The following is a 17,018-nucleotide window of genomic DNA, read 5'->3' as shown; positions in this document are numbered from 1 at the left end:
TTGGAGGGATTTATTTTTCTTACAACTTCAAACGTTTACAATGTGTTGACAATGTAACAACATATACACGTATCATATAGCGCACATGTGTAAACATAACAGTAAACTATCAGCCATACCAATTCAGTTAATGAGGAAAGAAGAAAAATAACTTAATCAGACGGTATAATAAATAATAATATTGATAGTAACAATAACCATATTAACATGAATATAATCGATATAATAACAATAACAATAATAAGATAAAATAAAGGAAAAACAAAATAAATATATTTTGGTGACAAAACTTTGAGAAAAATGTAAGAGGCTCCTAACAACATTTCATTTAAATCATGATAAAACAACTTAAAAGATGGGGTTGAGTTAGGAAATGCAGCTGTATGAATATGAAATTCCCCTAAGTGATGTTTGGGACTCTTACATGGCAACGGCGCCATCTAGCGTCTTTTTGCGGAAGAGTCTTGCCCCCACAGCCGCAGACGGAAGTAGCCGGTGTGTCGGTGACACGTCACTGAGGTCAGACGTGAGGAAAGATGGCGAGCACCTACGAGAGTTTCAACTTGTAAGTGCTGCGGATCAACATCGTAACACACCGTAACTTTATTTACTGTTCATGCTGAGTGAAATGGCGAGGGGCCTCCGTCGGGACTTCACACTGACACGGCTAAACGACGAAGCAGCTCGGCGTGTGTAGACCACCTCGTCAGCGCAGGCGTCGTGTTACCGCTCCATGCAAACAATGCTAACTGCACCTGATTCCGCAGAAAGTTTTCTCCCCTAATGAGCTCTTTTGAATGGGTTGGCTATGACAGCGGCACCTCGTTAACGTCACTTTATGTGACAGGAGTCCCGCGTTACCGGTTGAAGCTAGATATGAGACGGTTTAACGGATGTTAAATCTGCTGCTAGTCGGTTACAGTGTTCCATTAGCTCTCGTAGCTAACAGGTACTCCTGTCAGCTCGCCGTGTAGTCTTCCGCCAGTTGACTCTAGTCCGCATCGTTTCTGTAGGAGTGACGGTATTACACGGAGCCCCGCTGCTGCTGCTGCTGCTGCTGGGGTGGGGGCTGATGGTGGTGATGGTGTTAGTGCTCGTGGGTCTTTAAACAGCTCTCGGTTCTGTCTGTCTGTCTGTCTCACCAGGCGCATCACACCAGAGAAGTTCTACATAGAGGCTCTGGATGACGGAGCCGAGGACGTCCTGGCTATCGACAGGGTGTCGACCGAGACGACTCTCACAGGTGAGCTCAGGTTAGGGGCTTGAGCCTCAGCACGTGTGTAATTGAATGAGAACACAGAGGAGACTGTAGCAGCACTACTATATATTAAATATATTGTTAACAAGCTTAGTGTGTTGATGTCAATTCAAACCAGATTTACTTTTTTAGAGCTTATGATTTAAATTTAGTTTCATATTTATTGTCATTATTATCTACCCAAGATCTTCCTCGGTGCCACTGTTTTTGGTACACTTTTGCAAAAAGAAAAAGTTGAATGAAACCCTAAGTAAAGAGGTACAAATGAAACACCAACATATGGTTTACATTTTGTACTACCTTGTCTTTTGCAAGTGCCTTCATCATTTAAAATGTTACTCTATACTGTATGCTGCAGTAGCCATACACACACATACTGTATATATACATGATTATTTTTACTATCTCCTCTGTGGTCTCATTCAATTACATATGTGCAATTATTTATATATATATATATATATATATATATATATATATATATATATATAGAAAAAGGTGGATAATACCCATTAATTACCCCATAATAAATGGATATTCTCTAGCTTTGCACAGTAGTCCTACTCAAATCTCACACACGCACACACACACATTCGGTTAGTTGTGTTAATCATTTAGTACAGACATTCCAAACACTCGGTGGGTCTTAGGAGATTTTATTTGGGTCGCCAAATACATTTTCACAATTTCTTCAGTGTAGATTTTGTGCAGTTCACATTCGAGGCACAAGAGGGAGCCTGAATGTTCGTTGTGATAACTGTAGCCTACTTCTAACATTGAATCTAACATGAAAAGCTTTCCGTACATTCTGTTTGTTTAACTGATGAAAGAAAATGGAAAGAATGAGCCTGTTAATGTCTAAATGCATTTATTTGGTGTCATTCATAAGGTATTTATCTTGTGTACATGTTTTCAATAACGCATGCATAAAACAAACTTGTGATTTGTCAAACCGGCCGAGAACGTTCATTTATGCTCAAGTTTGTTGTGAATTAGGCCGCGATGGTTTTTCATTGTTTTAAAGTAGGTCACTAGAAAATAATGTTTGGGAAACACTGCTGTAGTAGGTATACATGCCCACAACATTTACTAGTTGTAGTTGCACAGTTATGATAACGTTGTTACTTTTACTCCGTCTTATATTATGTGTAGCTCACATCTAAAAGACCGTTTCAAGGCGTCCCTTTATTCTCCAATCATTTTCATTTGCGCCATTAAAAGAATAGCTCATCAGTTGCAGCCCGAGCTGAGATAATTCACACTGTTGCGTAACCCTTGCTGTGTGCCTGCTTTGGTCCTCAGTGAGGAGGGACATCCCTGCGTCTGCAGAGACCCGGCCCATATGCGGACTCATGGGGACGATCCGCCTGGTGGCAGGTGAGTCAAGAGCACATGAAGACCGTCGGGACATTCCAGCAGCAGGCGGTGTGTTTTAAAAAAAATCTCCAACCACTTCTTTTGTGTTAGGCATGTACCTGGTTGTCATCACGAAGAAGAAGAAGGTGGGGGACCTGCTGGGCCATGCTGTGTGGAAGGCCGTGGACTATGACATCATCTCCTACAAGAAGACGATACTGCACCTGACGGACAACCAGGTGAGGAATCTCATGGCTCCGGGTTGCACCTGTGGCTGGGAGAGCTGGCAGACATCCAACCGAGCTTGGTGTGGCGGTCAGAGAATTTAGTTTAAATGTCCATCACGATGGTGGACATGATTGATTTTCATGTAGAACGTGTTCCCAAAGTGGCCCTTTGGTGTCCGGTCCGCTAGCAGCGGCTTCCACTTGTATCGACTTCATTACCGCCCTCTCTGACCTCTGGATCTTTGTTTCAGATGCAAGACAACAAGGCTTTCCTGTCCATGATCAACAACGTGCTTCACACAGACGGCTTCTACTTTGCAACGGACTACGACCTGACCCACACCCTGCAGCGCCTGGCCAACACCAGCCCCGAGTTTCAGGAGATGAGCCTTCTGGAGAGGGTGAGATGTACCTCGAGCCTTCCCCCCCAGGACAAAAAAAACACTAACATCTGGCTTTTGTCTTCGGTGGGAAAGGTCACAATCAGTTCCGGGACAAATGACTCTGCAGAAGTCACGGGTATTTATCGACTCCAGCTCCGATCGGTGCGATTTGGACAATTATTATAATTTATTAACATATAAAACATACAATGAATCCTCTCTCCTTACAGCCACCAGACTCCAGTCAGACAACAGTCATTATTTCCTCCCTGATCCTCGAAACACACTCCGTTGTTAACAAAATAAAACTCCGTCTTTGTTAGTCTTTCCACCGTTCCGACAATCGCCAGCTCTGGTTTAGTCAAAATAAACCCCTAAATTCACCGAGTTAGATGTGAAAGGAAACAGCCGTTACATGCGCTCCTCAGTGCTACCAGACTCCATTGACAGAAGGTCATTTTACCTCGCCGACCATTTCAACAAATTGACGTTGAACGTAACACCAGAGAAAAAGCAGAAAGGTCTACTGGCAGTAGGAGAGGACTCCATCGCCTATTTTTAGCTGGTTTTCCTGTGTTTAAAAAAAAAGCTGCATATATGCGCTAATGTTGGTGGAAAAAGGGGTTTTGTATACCAAATACATCCCTGTCTCTCTGTGAGTTGGTGAGCTCACAGTGGCCAGAATGAAATACCCATTACCCATTGTTAGCCATAAAATGACGAATGAATTACATTCACATAAACAATCATTTAAAAACAAGACATCAATCTCAATGTCAATCTCAAAAATCTCAATCTCAATGAATAATTCCAAATGTACAATTGTTGAAGTATTTTTTCCCTACAGTAAGCCTCATCTCCGGGTGTAGGCCACGCCCCCCTGGTCTGTCTTTGTATTAACTCGCGCTAACTGTCGTGTTGCAGGCAGATCAGCGTTTTGTCTGGAACGGCCACCTGTTGAGGGAATTCATCGCACAGCCAGAGGTGAGGCCAAACCAACATTCTCTCTTTCACAGCATTTATTTAGACTTCTCCCTCTGGGATACGCCCCTCCCCCCTCCACCGCTGAGGATTCTGGTCCGTAACGGTCCTCACCATTGGAAGTAGTGCTTGTCTACTGTAGCCTGTGTTCAAACAGCGGACTACAGCAACAGTAGCAGCAGTCTGGCTTCTCGACGCCCATCGGTTGGAAGCACCAGAAGTCTGCGGCCAATATTCTTCTCCATTGAAACATTTAGTTTCCATTTTGATTCAACAACTCAATTCAGCCTCTGTTCAGGCCAACTCACCAACACCCTAGACCCAAGCAGGAGAGCAAAGCATTTCAGTAAAGCTAAGCATCTCATTATCTAACTCTGTTTTTTATCTTACAGTTACACAAGTTTGTGTTTCCTGTTGTCCATGGCTGTATCCTTTCCTGCTGTTTGCTGGTTGTTGGTGCTGTTTTAGTGAATGAGTGTGAGATCTATCATGTCAGGTCCGTCTCACTGAGTGAGGCATTAAATAAGGCATGGCTGCTTTACTGTATTGTTGTATTCACGACTTCTAAAAGTGTTCCATGTGTTTCTATTAGTATAAAGGTAGTAGTATGACGTTTATACTGTTCAGTGTGTTTATAGTGTTTTTGTTTGTCCTTGATCAGGATGAATATTAAATGACTATTACGCGTAGAAATACTGTCTAAAAAGGTACTGCAGCCATAAAAAGGTTTTTGATAAAGAGCCAACAAAAAAAAAAATGTTGCTCATTTTAAAGGGATAGTTCAGATGTTTGGAGTACGAGACATGAGTACCAGCACAGAAGCAAAGCGATGTACTGCTGTGGACGTGGACCTGAAGTCGTTATCTGTGCATCTCTTCTCAGCAACAAGACTCCAGTGACACAAGTGTAGTTTTTCACCTTGCAGAACACAGAAGTTGCTGGTATACCACTGCCGTAATCGGTTTATTTCTTTGTGTTATTGTGTGACTTTGGTGTTTAAACTAACCCTTTCTTTAGAACGCCAAAGTCCCACAATGCCACAAACAGATTAACGGATGGAGGCAGCAGAAGACCAGCAACGTCTGTGTTCTTAGGGGTAAAATGACTGTTTAAAAAAAAAAATGACTCAGTTTCTCCAGACCGCGGGCGCAACGAACGCCATCTACATCGATATGTTATATTTTTTTATAAAAGTGCTTAGCACTGACTTCTCACTATTCCGTGTCAGTTTTCTTAACGCATCTGTTGACCAGTCATCACCATGAAGTCGGGCTGCATCAACGGAAAGGTCTTTGACTGGATTATTATCTCCAGGAGGAGCTGCTTCAGAGCCGGAGTCCGCTACTATGTCCGAGGTAACGCTACCGACCACACACGTCTTCAGTCTGTTCTTCGGCGCTCTTTCGCCAACACTTTGACGAATGTTTTACAGACATATTAAAAACACACTCGCAGCTCATTTATGGCACATCCAGAGGATATTATTTCGGCGATGACCGAACCTGTCAAACAGCTGTTTGTGTTGTTGTCCGCAGGCATTGACTCAGAAGGCCATTCTGCTAACTATGTGGAAACGGAGCAGATCGTGCAGTACAACAGCGCCAAGGCTTCGTTTGTTCAGGTGAGCCAAAGCTTCGATGCTCCAGGAGAGACGTAGTGACGTCTGCCATAAGGAAGAATTGAACCGGCGGTCAAGTCAGAGTCCAGTGGTTTGAAGTTATATCTTGACAGCACACAAATGTAAATAGGATACAACATTAAAGGGTCACTGAAGGGCTCCGATACTTTTAGAAGTGTCTAAATCACAGCCTGTTTAGCATCTGCGGCGTTCTCCCTCAATACTCCAAATTTCATTAACTTTTGTCCCCATTAGTCACTTATAAGAGGTGTAAATAGGGTCCAGGTTGAAAAATACCTAAGTTCCCATTGAAGCATCAAAATATAGTTAAAACAATTTGAGCATGTCTTCAGCTCTTTCTTTTGTTTTGTGTATTTGTATTCCTTTCTAATTAGTTTTTACATACAGTTGTAGTCCACTTGGCTCCACATTCCCGTTGCGGCGCAGTGCTCGTCTCCCCGTTGAACGCATAATGCCCCTTTCCTTTTTTTCCTCCTCCCAGACCAGAGGCTCCATCCCCCTCTACTGGTCCCAAAGGCCCAATCTCAAGTACAAGCCCAAACCACAGATCAGCAAAACAGTGAACCACGTAAGCTGCCCTTTTTTAATTTACACGAGACAAAACATGTTTTACTTTTTCCTTTCGTTCCTCACAAAGTTTCTCTCTGTTGCTCTCTTGCAGTTGGACGGATTCCAGAGACACTTTGACTCTCAGATTATTCTCTACGGAAGACAAGTCATTTTGAACTTGGTAAGATGTCATTTTGTCATGAATGCGATGTGCCAGCTAGGTTTTCATTTCACACAGTTTTAATCCACGATACGACGATGACTAGAAATCATTCCTATTTAGATAAGAGGCCTTGTTATCCTTCTTTTTTTCACAGATCAACCAAAAGGGCTCAGAACAGCCACTGGAGCTGGCGTTCGACAAGATGGTGACCGGCTTGGGTAACGGCATGATCAAGTAAGATAACCGCCAGCTCCGTCCTTCACCCCTCACGCGTTGCTGCGTTCTTTTAGGGCCTTGTGTTGACACCGCCTGATATTAGATCGAGGTCACCACTACGTTTCAGGAAACGCTTTCTTTCTTCCTGCAGGTACATAGCTTTTGACTTTCACAAGGAGTGCAGCCGGATGAGGTGGCACCGCCTGCAGATCTTAGTGGATATGGTCGCCGAAATGCAGGACGAATTTGGGTAAGTGGCTTTTTTGCTTTGTGCACCAGGTAAATATCTACGTCTGTCTCTGCAGCAGAAGTAATGGTGTGTGTGTGTGTGTGTGTGTGTGTGTGTGTGTGTGTGTGTGTGTGTGTGTGTGTGTGTGTGTGTGTGTGTGTGTGTGTGTGTGTGTGTGTGTGTGTGTGGATCCAGATATTTCCTGGTGGATGCAGATGGGAAAGAGATGTTGACCCAGGAGGGGACGTTTCGTAGCAACTGCATGGACTGTCTGGACCGCACCAACGTCATCCAGAGCATGCTGGCCCAATGCTCGCTGCAGTCACAGCTACGGGTACGGCCCTAGCATCCCACAGGAAGTGGACGTAATAATCACAACAGCTGATCACAGAGAACCGAGGCTGTGCCCAGCTTGGATTTGTGTCGGTTAGCTCAATGTAATCCAGCATAATGTCTTCCACAGCACTAATATCATCAGCACAACGGTCATGTCATTTGATCCGTGTTCAAGGGATTCAGACAGAACTACCAGACACGGGGGCAAAACAATACTCTCGCAAAAGCCACGAGACTCCATTGACAAAAACAGCGATTTCACCTGGCAAGACCCGAGAGTTGCTGCTGCTTAGTTTGCGTTATTGTGTGGACCAGCAACTCCTGTGTCCTACGAGGTGAAAGTACTGTTTTTTTTTGGTGTCCGGCGTCATCGGTGAGAACATAGACTGCTATAACTCCTGTCAATTAAACTTCCCACTTCCTTCAGATGTTTCACATTAAAAGCCTACCAGGAAGGTGAGGGACTGTGCCCTGCTTGTTAGGAAGTGTTTCATTCAAAGTAGCATAATGGCAATAAAAAAAGAAAATGCAAAAAAGTAGAAAAGATTAAGTAAAAATTGTGACGTAAAAATTGTGACGTAAAACGGTATTTGTGTTTCAAAAAAGCAAGTCGTGGCGAGTATGACGTGACTGTTGTTGTTGTAGTGATGGCATAGATGGACATTGTATTGAATTTATCAAGACGACAGGTGCACATGGAGGAAGTGTTGAGTTTGCCTTCACAGCAACTTAAAATAAGAGCAGGTCAGAAAACATCATGTAATATACTACAAGCTTTATCGCGTAGCCTTTGACATTTTGGACTCTCAAATCAATATGCGTGTGTGTGTGTGTTCCTGCAGAGAATGGGAATCCTCCACGTGGGCCAGCAGATCGAGGAGCAGGCAGACTTTGGCAAGATGTTCAAGAACGGTGGGCTCACACTCGCACCACCAGTTTCCTGTTTCACCGGGCCAAGCCCGCGTTTAAGGGTCCGAGATGTTAATACGATCTTGTTCTCTTCTGTTTCTCTCCTCCCCACCCGTCTGTTCACGTCCAGCCTGGGCAGACAATGCCGACGCCTGTGCCAAGCAGTATGCCGGTACTGGTGCCTTGAAGACCGACTTCACCAGGTTAGTTTTCACACAGTAAAACGGATACCTTCCAGCTGAACACATGCTAACTACCTGCTAATGACAAAAGAAAAAGTCGAAGGATGGAGGTGTCTGTTAGTTTGTCTATTCAACTATCTGTCCTTCCCCCGTGTTAATTCTGTGGTTGCGCTCTCAGATATATGAGCATTAACCCTCTGAACCCAAAGCTGTTTCGGGGCGTTCTTTTGGTCCGGTCACATTTTTCTCTCTGTGGCCTTGATTGTCTCTACAATATATCAGTCCTGCACCTCTGTGGAAACAGCACAATGAGGGCAAGAACTCAAAAATGTATTTTGAGCAGTATAACAGTTACAATGCCATAAATCATGAGAAAGAATTTCTGTGATTTATTTTATAAAAATTGAAAAACACTGGAATCTATATGTACGACATGTTATCAAATGTCTACAAGTTTAACCAATTTTGGGGCAAACGGAGGCTCCACATGCTATATACATTGAACTTCTCTCCTCAGTGCTCAGCAGTTCTGTCCAAGTTTCACGGAGTTGTTGCCGTGTGACTGTTGGTCTCAGCTGAGTCAATCATGGCTTCCTAGTTACGCTGAGGAGCTCAGAATGTCATGCTCTTCACAGGATCTAGTCAGTTCAAACGGCTTGTTTGGGAAAAGATTTTAAATGAGGCATGTAGAATAAAAGGTTTTTAATGAGCTAGCACAATTTTAGGCTTCGATTTGGTTTGTTTGTTCAAAGACTGTCGGAAAGATTTTTTACAGCTTCTGGCTGTGATAAACCGTGTAGTTTGGGCGATTGTTTCAGGAAAACATGCTTTTACATCCCGCCGGCGGGTTTTGGGGTTCAGAGGGTCAAGTTCGAGCGCAGTAAGAAAGCTGTCCAAAATGGAGAGGGTTTATCCTCTGGGGAGCATGAAATGGCCTCAGTAAATGAGGTTAGATGTTAGTTGGTGTTTAATTGGGAGGCTAGAGGACGGGGGATAACAAAATGGTTTGTATCCAACCTACAAGGACATAAGTGATTTTCTACATGTTGTTGACCCACATGATGATCTCTCAGGACGGGGAAGAGGACTCAGTTGGGGCTACTGATGGACGGCTGGAACTCCATGATCCGATATTACAAAAACAACTTCTCCGATGGGTTCAGACAGGTGGGTCCAAACCTTTGTGGATTTGATGTGTGGATTAGTGCCTTGTGTTTTACTATTACTTGGGTGGCCAAACTTTTTTCATTGTGGGTTATATACAGAAAAATATCAGGAGTCACGGGACAAACTATAGTAAATGTGTAGTTTTCGAGCAGTTCCACTGCAAGAACATCAGTGTTTCTACACCAGAAACCCAATGCGCGAGTGAAGTTTCGCTACAACGGATTCCTTGCAACTTCACTTTCACTTCTGTGACAAAGTACCCGTTAACACAACGTTTCTGAAATTTTCAGCACTCACTCGCTATCTTCCGTCTTTTCGGTTCCGCCATGTTTACCAAATCGAGTGAGGTAAATGTTTCAGTAACCTGACCCACCAGATGGTTTGTTACACAGAACCATCTGAGAAGCCATCATTGGAAACTGTTTGGAAAAGGCCAGGCACTTTCAAAATGCATGTGGCAGGTGATTGGACAAATCATCTGTCAATCAAACTAACTAACCGAAGCCAGTCGGGAAAAGAGCGAAAACATCTTTTCCATCTCGAAAAGCCTTCAGTGTTGTTCTTTGTTTCAGTGAAGAAATACTCTCCATGTCTGATATTACTGATGCTATTCCAGCTACACTAACATCTGGCACAAACAAAATTAAGCCACGCCCAAAGCCACCAGTAGCTCCTCACAGGAAACTGATTGGTCCTTGCGCGGCTTACCGGAGACAAACGCACTATTTGATACTTGAAGCCTGACGAGATGGGTTTTAATGTGATATGTGATCCCGCGATTCTCGCGATATCCTCGAAAATCAAGGTAAAGTGCAAGGTAAAGTAATCAACGTAGGTCAAGTAGTTGTTGTTAATGGCAGCGAGATCTAGTGTTTAAACTAAGACGTACAACATACAGGCCACTATTGGTGCTATTTATTAGAAATTGGTTATGTAGTTTGGCCACCCAAGGCAGAAGGTGAAATGTAGACCTGTCAGTTATCTCCAGCTACAGTAGAGAATTGGTCATGACCGAAATCTGGAGATCTCTCTCATATGTTGACACAATGTAGAGACGACAGAGTGATAAATGAGATGCCTTTGAAGCTGGTCGTTTAGAGAAGCACTCGCACTGCAAACAGTAAGACACAGTTGGTCTGTTGTAACGCAGGACTCCATCGATCTGTTCCTGGGGAACTATGCTGTGGACGAAGCTGATTGTGCCACCCCGCTGCGTGACACCAAAGACTGGAAGTTCCTGACGGTAAGACTGGCTCTGGAAGATAGACGGATACGTTTCTCCTCTTTTCCCAATGTTTTTTTAATGTGACTCTCTTCCTTTTCTAGCTGCCTATCGTCATGGTGGTGGCATTCTCCATGTGTATCATCTGCCTGCTAATGGCTGGTAAGACCAACTGCAATTCACTCAAATGAACAGTCTTTGTCATACTGCAAACGTAACGACATGCATCAGGGTTCAGTTATCCTAAATTAAATTCGGATCATGCTTAAAATATTTAAGCAGTAATTGTTATTTTTGGAAAGTTCCCCCAACAGTTCATTTTAAATGTATTCCACTGACCCGGTATGACCTGCTGTGCCCCCCCGTCAGGTGACACGTGGACTGAGACGCTGGCCTACATTCTGTTCTGGGGAACAGCCAGCGTGGTGACGGGCGGCCTCATCCTCTTTAATGGACTGGACTTCGTAGACGCTCCTAAGCTGGTCCAGAAGGAGAAGCTGGACTGAATGTGTGCGTGTGGAAAGCAGCTTGGCCCTGGCGATCTCACCGCCTCATCCTCTGGCTCTTCGTCACTTTACCCCCAGCATCAGCACCCGCAGGCCTGGAGCCTTTACTAACAGACGGGGTGGAGTGGAGGATGGCGGTGGGAAGCGGGGGCCGGGCCTCGTGCGCGACAACGGCGGAAGAGACAGGGACTGGGAGTGCACGTTGCCGGCTGCTGTCCACACTGCAGATACTGTCATGTGGACAGGACTGTCTGTCCGCAGTTTTACTGGACACTGAACCTCTGGAGTTTGTTCTTACTGGATGTGATTGTTTCGATGATTTCAGAGGAATCCTGTGGGGCCTAAATGTAAATGTCCGCCCCATTGAATTACCTTAATGGGTGTTTTGGGATCAGTTCTTTTGCCTTTTGTCTTTTGTATTATTGCCAATATATGTTCATCCATGCACAGATGCTCTGTCCCAGGTTAGACGCTGCCTGCTTCGGTGGTTCAAGACCCAGCAACAGGTTGATAAGCCGATCCGGTTCCAAAGGCTCCAGGAAATCTGGCCTTCTGTGGCGACGACTTCAATTACACAGCCAGTGTATAATCAGAAGTCCTCAGTATCCCAAATGTCTATTGGCGATTTGTTGGATGGTGCACTTTTATCACTTCACATGGTTGTGAAATACGTCAGGTATGCTGTATATTTAACACGCGTTTGTGATTATCATCTGCGTCATTGGTTGTTATCAATACACAGTGAAAAATCATCATATGAGGTTGATCAGTTAAAAAGCCACTGCAGGATGTAAATGATGCTGTTTAAGGCAGACACGAACTCTACAGTTGGGAGTGAGCTTCTCACTCCCAACTCCTCAATTACTGACGTTTGGTCGGACTCACGACGCTTCAAACCCTCTAGCGTCAGTTTTGGACTCGGGGCCAACGTGTCGGTTCCCGGTCGTTACATGCGTACAGTATCTTTTCAGAATGAAATTCCAGCGTAGGTTTACTTGTTTTGAAGGTTTACTTGTGCAACAAACTGCTTTGGTTAGGTTCAGGCAGCAAAAGCGCTCAAAACAACTACGGAAGTTAAGTAACTACAGATGTTGCATAACTACGGAAATGACAAACAGAACTATATAATAGGTCAACATTGCTTCAGAGGGGATGCAAAGATAGGTCTCCTGGGTGAAAGTCCCAGGTTTGTTTGATCCAGCCATACTTTTGTAAAAGATGCGTCGGTATCGGAGGCTGAGGGGCGCTGACAAAGCAGCGGTATAAGACGAGTTGGGAGCGAGAGCGGGTTCTGCACGACATGTTATCTGCCATGTGTTGAGGTGTATCATTACAACCCACTGTAATCGTAGGTGTCATGGAACTTGGCGCTTTAATTACCATGAAGTTATTTGTGCACAGAAACGAGTATTAAGTGCTCTCTTATCTACTTAATTCTTGCTCTCAAATGACTCATTTGAGAGCAAGAATAAACGGAACCTATTGTTAAAAAGTATTGTTAACATTTTAACTCTTTTAAAAGGGTGAAGTTGGTGTATTGGAGCGTTAGCGGCAGGCTAGCAGCTGTGTTTAGGTATCGAGGTACCAACATGTGTTGAGTTCATTCCTGCATCATAACATTGTCGGTTAGCGCATTCATGTCATTTGTGGTTGTAGCCTCCCGCCCTTTCTTTAAAGCTAGGGTTGGTAATGCTGAGAAACTAGCAAGAGTACGCTAGAAAACAGCCCAAAGGTGATTGATTTATTGATTGCTCTCGGGATGCAATGAGAATTTCAACAAATATAACAAAAAGGTTTTCAAGAAGATTACCAACCCTAGCTTCAGTGATAGTTGGATGTTGAATATTGTTTCAACCTTGTGTCAGCTTCAGCTGCACAATCTGATTCTAAATAACTGCTTGGTTTGATTTGGGACGGAGATGCATGGATATACTTCAGATTTTGCCTGTTATGTTATCTGTGACATTCCTAAATATATGTTAAACGTTAACAATATTTAATATTCTGTTCTGTTGGGTCGTGTAACTGGAGAGCATTCATTTGCCCCTCTGTGACGCTAGCCGGGCTCTGGGCAGTCACCCTGTGCTAAGAGAATGTTGGACTTGATGAGATCACACAAATGCATTATTAACTTTGACTCTGTAAATGTAGATCTATGCTTCTTGATCAATGGGTCTCATGCAAGTGATTTATGAGAATCTGTGGCATTCACCAAGTTACTCGTTTTTGGAATTCTTTCTTAGATACGAACAAAAGCCAAGTGAGTGGTCCAGACCTGTAGCACGAGTCATGAACCTTTTTTGATTTAAAAAATTGTTATGCCTTAATCTGAATGAATTTGCAGTTTAAATATGAAACTGAATACTAGATCAAATAAAAATATTTAAGACAAACTTACAGCAAAACTAATATTCTGTTCCCCGTATCTTCATCATGGCTGCCAGTGAAAAAAGAATAAAAATAAAAGTTATTGGCATATTTTGTGACAGAACTTCTACATGACAGTAATTCTCTCACTATGACCGCTGCCTCTGCAGGTCTCTGTCTCGTATCATCCTCTCTTGCACCTTAAAGTGGTACCATCACTTTAAGGCTATTACGTTCTTGTTTAATATCTCTGAGTTTCACATCCTCTCATCCGCTTTGCTTTAGAACATAAACTGTATAGAAGATGTGGACGTAGCCACATGATGTCCTTCATTGATTTGTGGAATGTCATTTTGAAGCCTTGAGTTTGGCATTTTTGCCGTCGCCATCTTTTTTCTTTTTTTTTTGGCCAGCTGAAAACACAGCTGTCATATTGTCGCCTTGTTCGAGTAAATATGTTCACACACACACATCCAGCCGATTGCTTCTTTACACCGAAAGACCCAGCTCCAGTAGATCTCATCAGTGACCTGTTCACTCAGTGCCTTTACAATGTTAGGAAAGCCCAAACAAATGCTGCTTTCATGAAGGTTTTAGGAAGCCAAAGAGGATTACCGTGCGTGGAATGTGAGGTATGAGTATGATTTGTATTAAAAGAGCTCAAACATAAATACACCTGTATGGTGCTCTGGTTTAATATTAAAGTGAAAGCTCAGGGACAGAACACGGTAAAACTAAGCGACTAAAACGTTTCACGCTGAATTGAGCTGATAGTTCGGCGATGCGCTGTCAAAAGCTGTAGTGAGATGCTCAAAGGTGGTGTTTTATGGCAGGACATACGTTTTCTACACCTCCTTGTGTGCTGAAATGTTTCTGCTCCTTCCCCTTTAAACCGCGAGCCATGTTTACTGTTGGAGCGTATTTCAGGGTCCCTTTATCAGCTTCTGTTAGCTTTAACATGTTAACAATTGTGTTCTTTTTCAGATGTCTATAATGACAGCAGTACTTTGAACAGCCTTGATCTTATGATACAGCAGTGTTTTCCCCATTTATTGTTTTATTGTACGTTTAGTGCTTCTGGGCCTCTATATTTGGTGCTTTATCAGTTATATTGGTTTATGAGTCTTTTGTGATTTCATTGTCTTATGCACTTTGTAACATTGTAAAGAAAAAAGTGTTTATCATTGTCATGTGATGCTCATTTGAAGCCACCCAGCTGAGTTATGAGGACTGCTCATTGTATAGAGAAGCATACCCTGGAAGTTAGCATTGCACCGGATCCCTCGGCAAAAATATTTTTTTCATGGTGTTTTGGATTATTGCAAAAAAAACAAACAAGCTCTATGTCAACATTAATGATACTCACAACACTTAGCCAGTAAGAGCCAGCCATGAAAAGCTACTGTTAGACATGGAGTCTGGTGGAGCTTGAACAGTTACCAGATTCACATTTTAAGATGAGATAAGATGAACCTTTATTGATCCAGAGTGTCAGAATTCTGATGTTGCGGCAGTTGGGTTGGCTAAATGAGCTGCCCCTCTCGTCAAAGAGAGGGTGAGAGGTGTTATTTTGGGTGGTTTTGCCCTCCAGACTGTCAAGTTCCACCCCAAATACAGAGCTGACCTTCCTCACCAGCTTGTTCAGTCTGCTATGAACTGGCTACTACAGACTGGTAGAAGATCTGCAGGAGTCTGTTGCACGTACATTGAAGGACCTGAGTCTCCGCAGAAAGAACAGTCTCCTCTGTCACTTCCTGAGTAGGGCGTCGGTGTGATGGGACCAGTCTAGCTATTGTTGAATTAGACCCCAAGATACCAGTACGAGTCCACTATCTTCACTTCCTTCTCCTGGACGATAACCGGGACAGGGGGACTACTGTTCCTCTGGTAGTCCACCACCACTTGCTCTTTGGCCTCGCTGATATAGAGCTTCAGGTGACAGGAGAGTACAACAACGAACTCGAACATCAACAACTGCTGTTGAGTGGTTATTCTCTTCACAACTCTGTGTTGGTTGCCTCGGTGATGCTTTATTCTGCTGTTAAAGTGGCAGGTTATTGCATTTCTGTAGCCCAACGGTGCTTGTTGCACCCTCCGCGTTGTCCATAGCTCTTTTTATTTATCGTTGGTCACTATTGCGTAATTGTCTGTTGGCTGTTTATAGTATATTTACAATCAATAATCAGTTGTGTGCACAAGCTACAACGGAACATAGAGTACCGAAAAAGGAATTTGTTATTTTGGACATAAGGGCTCTGTAGTGCAGTTCACGCCCGGGGCTGGCATGACTTTATTTTGACATGATTATGCCGAAAGGTCTCTAATTTTATAGTTCTGTCATAAAACATTATAATATCTGTCCCTTTTTAAAAATGTAACACAGTAAAATTACTCGGTGTACAATTTAACTAACCTACTTTTGCTTTTATCTGAGTAGACGCAAGTATCGTCCATAAACTTTTGAATGCATGTGTTTTAGTGTACTATTAGTCCACTGTGGTGTTCATTTGGGTACTCGTGTAAATTATTTTACTACCGTTTCTACCATTGACAATATCATGCATATCCAATCAGATGTGGACAAAAACAACAAGCTTAAAATGCCAGTTCAGATTAGCCTCAGTGAGCAGAAAGTAAGAGGCCTAGGAGACAACAAGGTATTTCACTCCATTCAATGAAATACTGCATACAAATGGCTGATACTTTGGAGTTTAAGTGTATTAAAGTACAAAACAAATATTGAATTGTCTCAGTTGGCATCACCTGACCTAAGTATGTAACTGCAGTAGGATTCTCTGGTCTATAGTCAACTGTGAATGTCCTCCCTGATCTTTCTTTTGCATTCTAATGGCTCCTGGTCGATGAACCTTCACTTGCTGTTTGGGGTTTTAATCTGGAGTTCACTGGCAATTCTACACCAATTACACCTGACATTAAAATGCAGTCTGTAACTGGACACGTATTGTGGATGAGGAAAAACCCATGTTGATGCCAGGTGTAAATACATGCAGAACACATCGGGATCGGAATTGCATCGGATCAGATGTGTAGAGTTTCTGTTGTCCTGATGTCAGTGGGAACCTCGTTCCACCTTTTGTGGAGCCAGGGCAGCAAACAGTCGTGGATTTGTAGAGTGGTAGCCAGGCCCTCTTTATAGTAAGGGAGTAGCAAGACGATTGGCAGTAGCAGAGCGTAGTGGACAGGCTGGCTTGTAAGATTTGATCAGGACCTGGATGTAGGATGGACCTGAGCCATTCACAGCATGATAGGCGAGTAGCAGTGTCTTGAATCCAATTCGAGCAGCCACCGAGAGACAGTGCTGAGGAGC

At 43.4% G+C, this 17,018-nt stretch overlaps 1 protein-coding gene across 1 annotated transcript; it reads left to right on the top strand.

Moving 5' to 3' along the window:
- Positions 1-501: 501 nt before the first annotated feature.
- On the top strand, positions 502-14,243 carry sacm1lb (SAC1 like phosphatidylinositide phosphatase b). The gene is made up of 20 exons (XM_079164559.1): positions 502-565; positions 1,146-1,243; positions 2,561-2,635; positions 2,726-2,853; positions 3,093-3,242; positions 4,149-4,208; positions 4,598-4,631; positions 5,459-5,560; positions 5,741-5,826; positions 6,326-6,412; positions 6,506-6,574; positions 6,711-6,790; positions 6,924-7,022; positions 7,197-7,335; positions 8,180-8,249; positions 8,377-8,449; positions 9,502-9,595; positions 10,746-10,838; positions 10,922-10,979; positions 11,187-14,243. The coding sequence occupies exons 1-20, from the start codon at positions 537-539 to the stop codon at positions 11,321-11,323; spliced, it is 1,761 nt and encodes a 586-aa protein (XP_079020685.1). The 5' UTR covers positions 502-536; the 3' UTR covers positions 11,324-14,243.
- The last annotated feature ends 2,775 nt before the right edge of the window (positions 14,244-17,018 follow it).

Source organism: Pholis gunnellus, assembly GCF_910591455.1.
Source record: "Pholis gunnellus genome assembly, chromosome: 8".
Classification (NCBI taxonomy): Eukaryota; Metazoa; Chordata; class Actinopteri; order Perciformes; family Pholidae; genus Pholis; species Pholis gunnellus.
Note: the sequence above shows the minus strand (reverse complement) of the source record. Positions and strands in the feature narration are given on the sequence as shown.

What these genes read in the sequence shown, in the direction of transcription:
- sacm1lb (XM_079164559.1), top strand. Translation starts at nt 537, where the DNA reads ATGGCGAGCACCTACGAGAGTTTCAACTT. An exon ending in AATTCATCGCACAGCCAGAG is followed by an intron (nt 4,209 to 4,597) that starts GTGAGGCCAAAC and finishes TTTATCTTACAG; the next exon opens with TTACACAAGTTTGTGTTTCC. An exon ending in CATCTGCCTGCTAATGGCTG is followed by an intron (nt 10,980 to 11,186) that starts GTAAGACCAACT and finishes CCCCCCCGTCAG; the next exon opens with GTGACACGTGGACTGAGACG.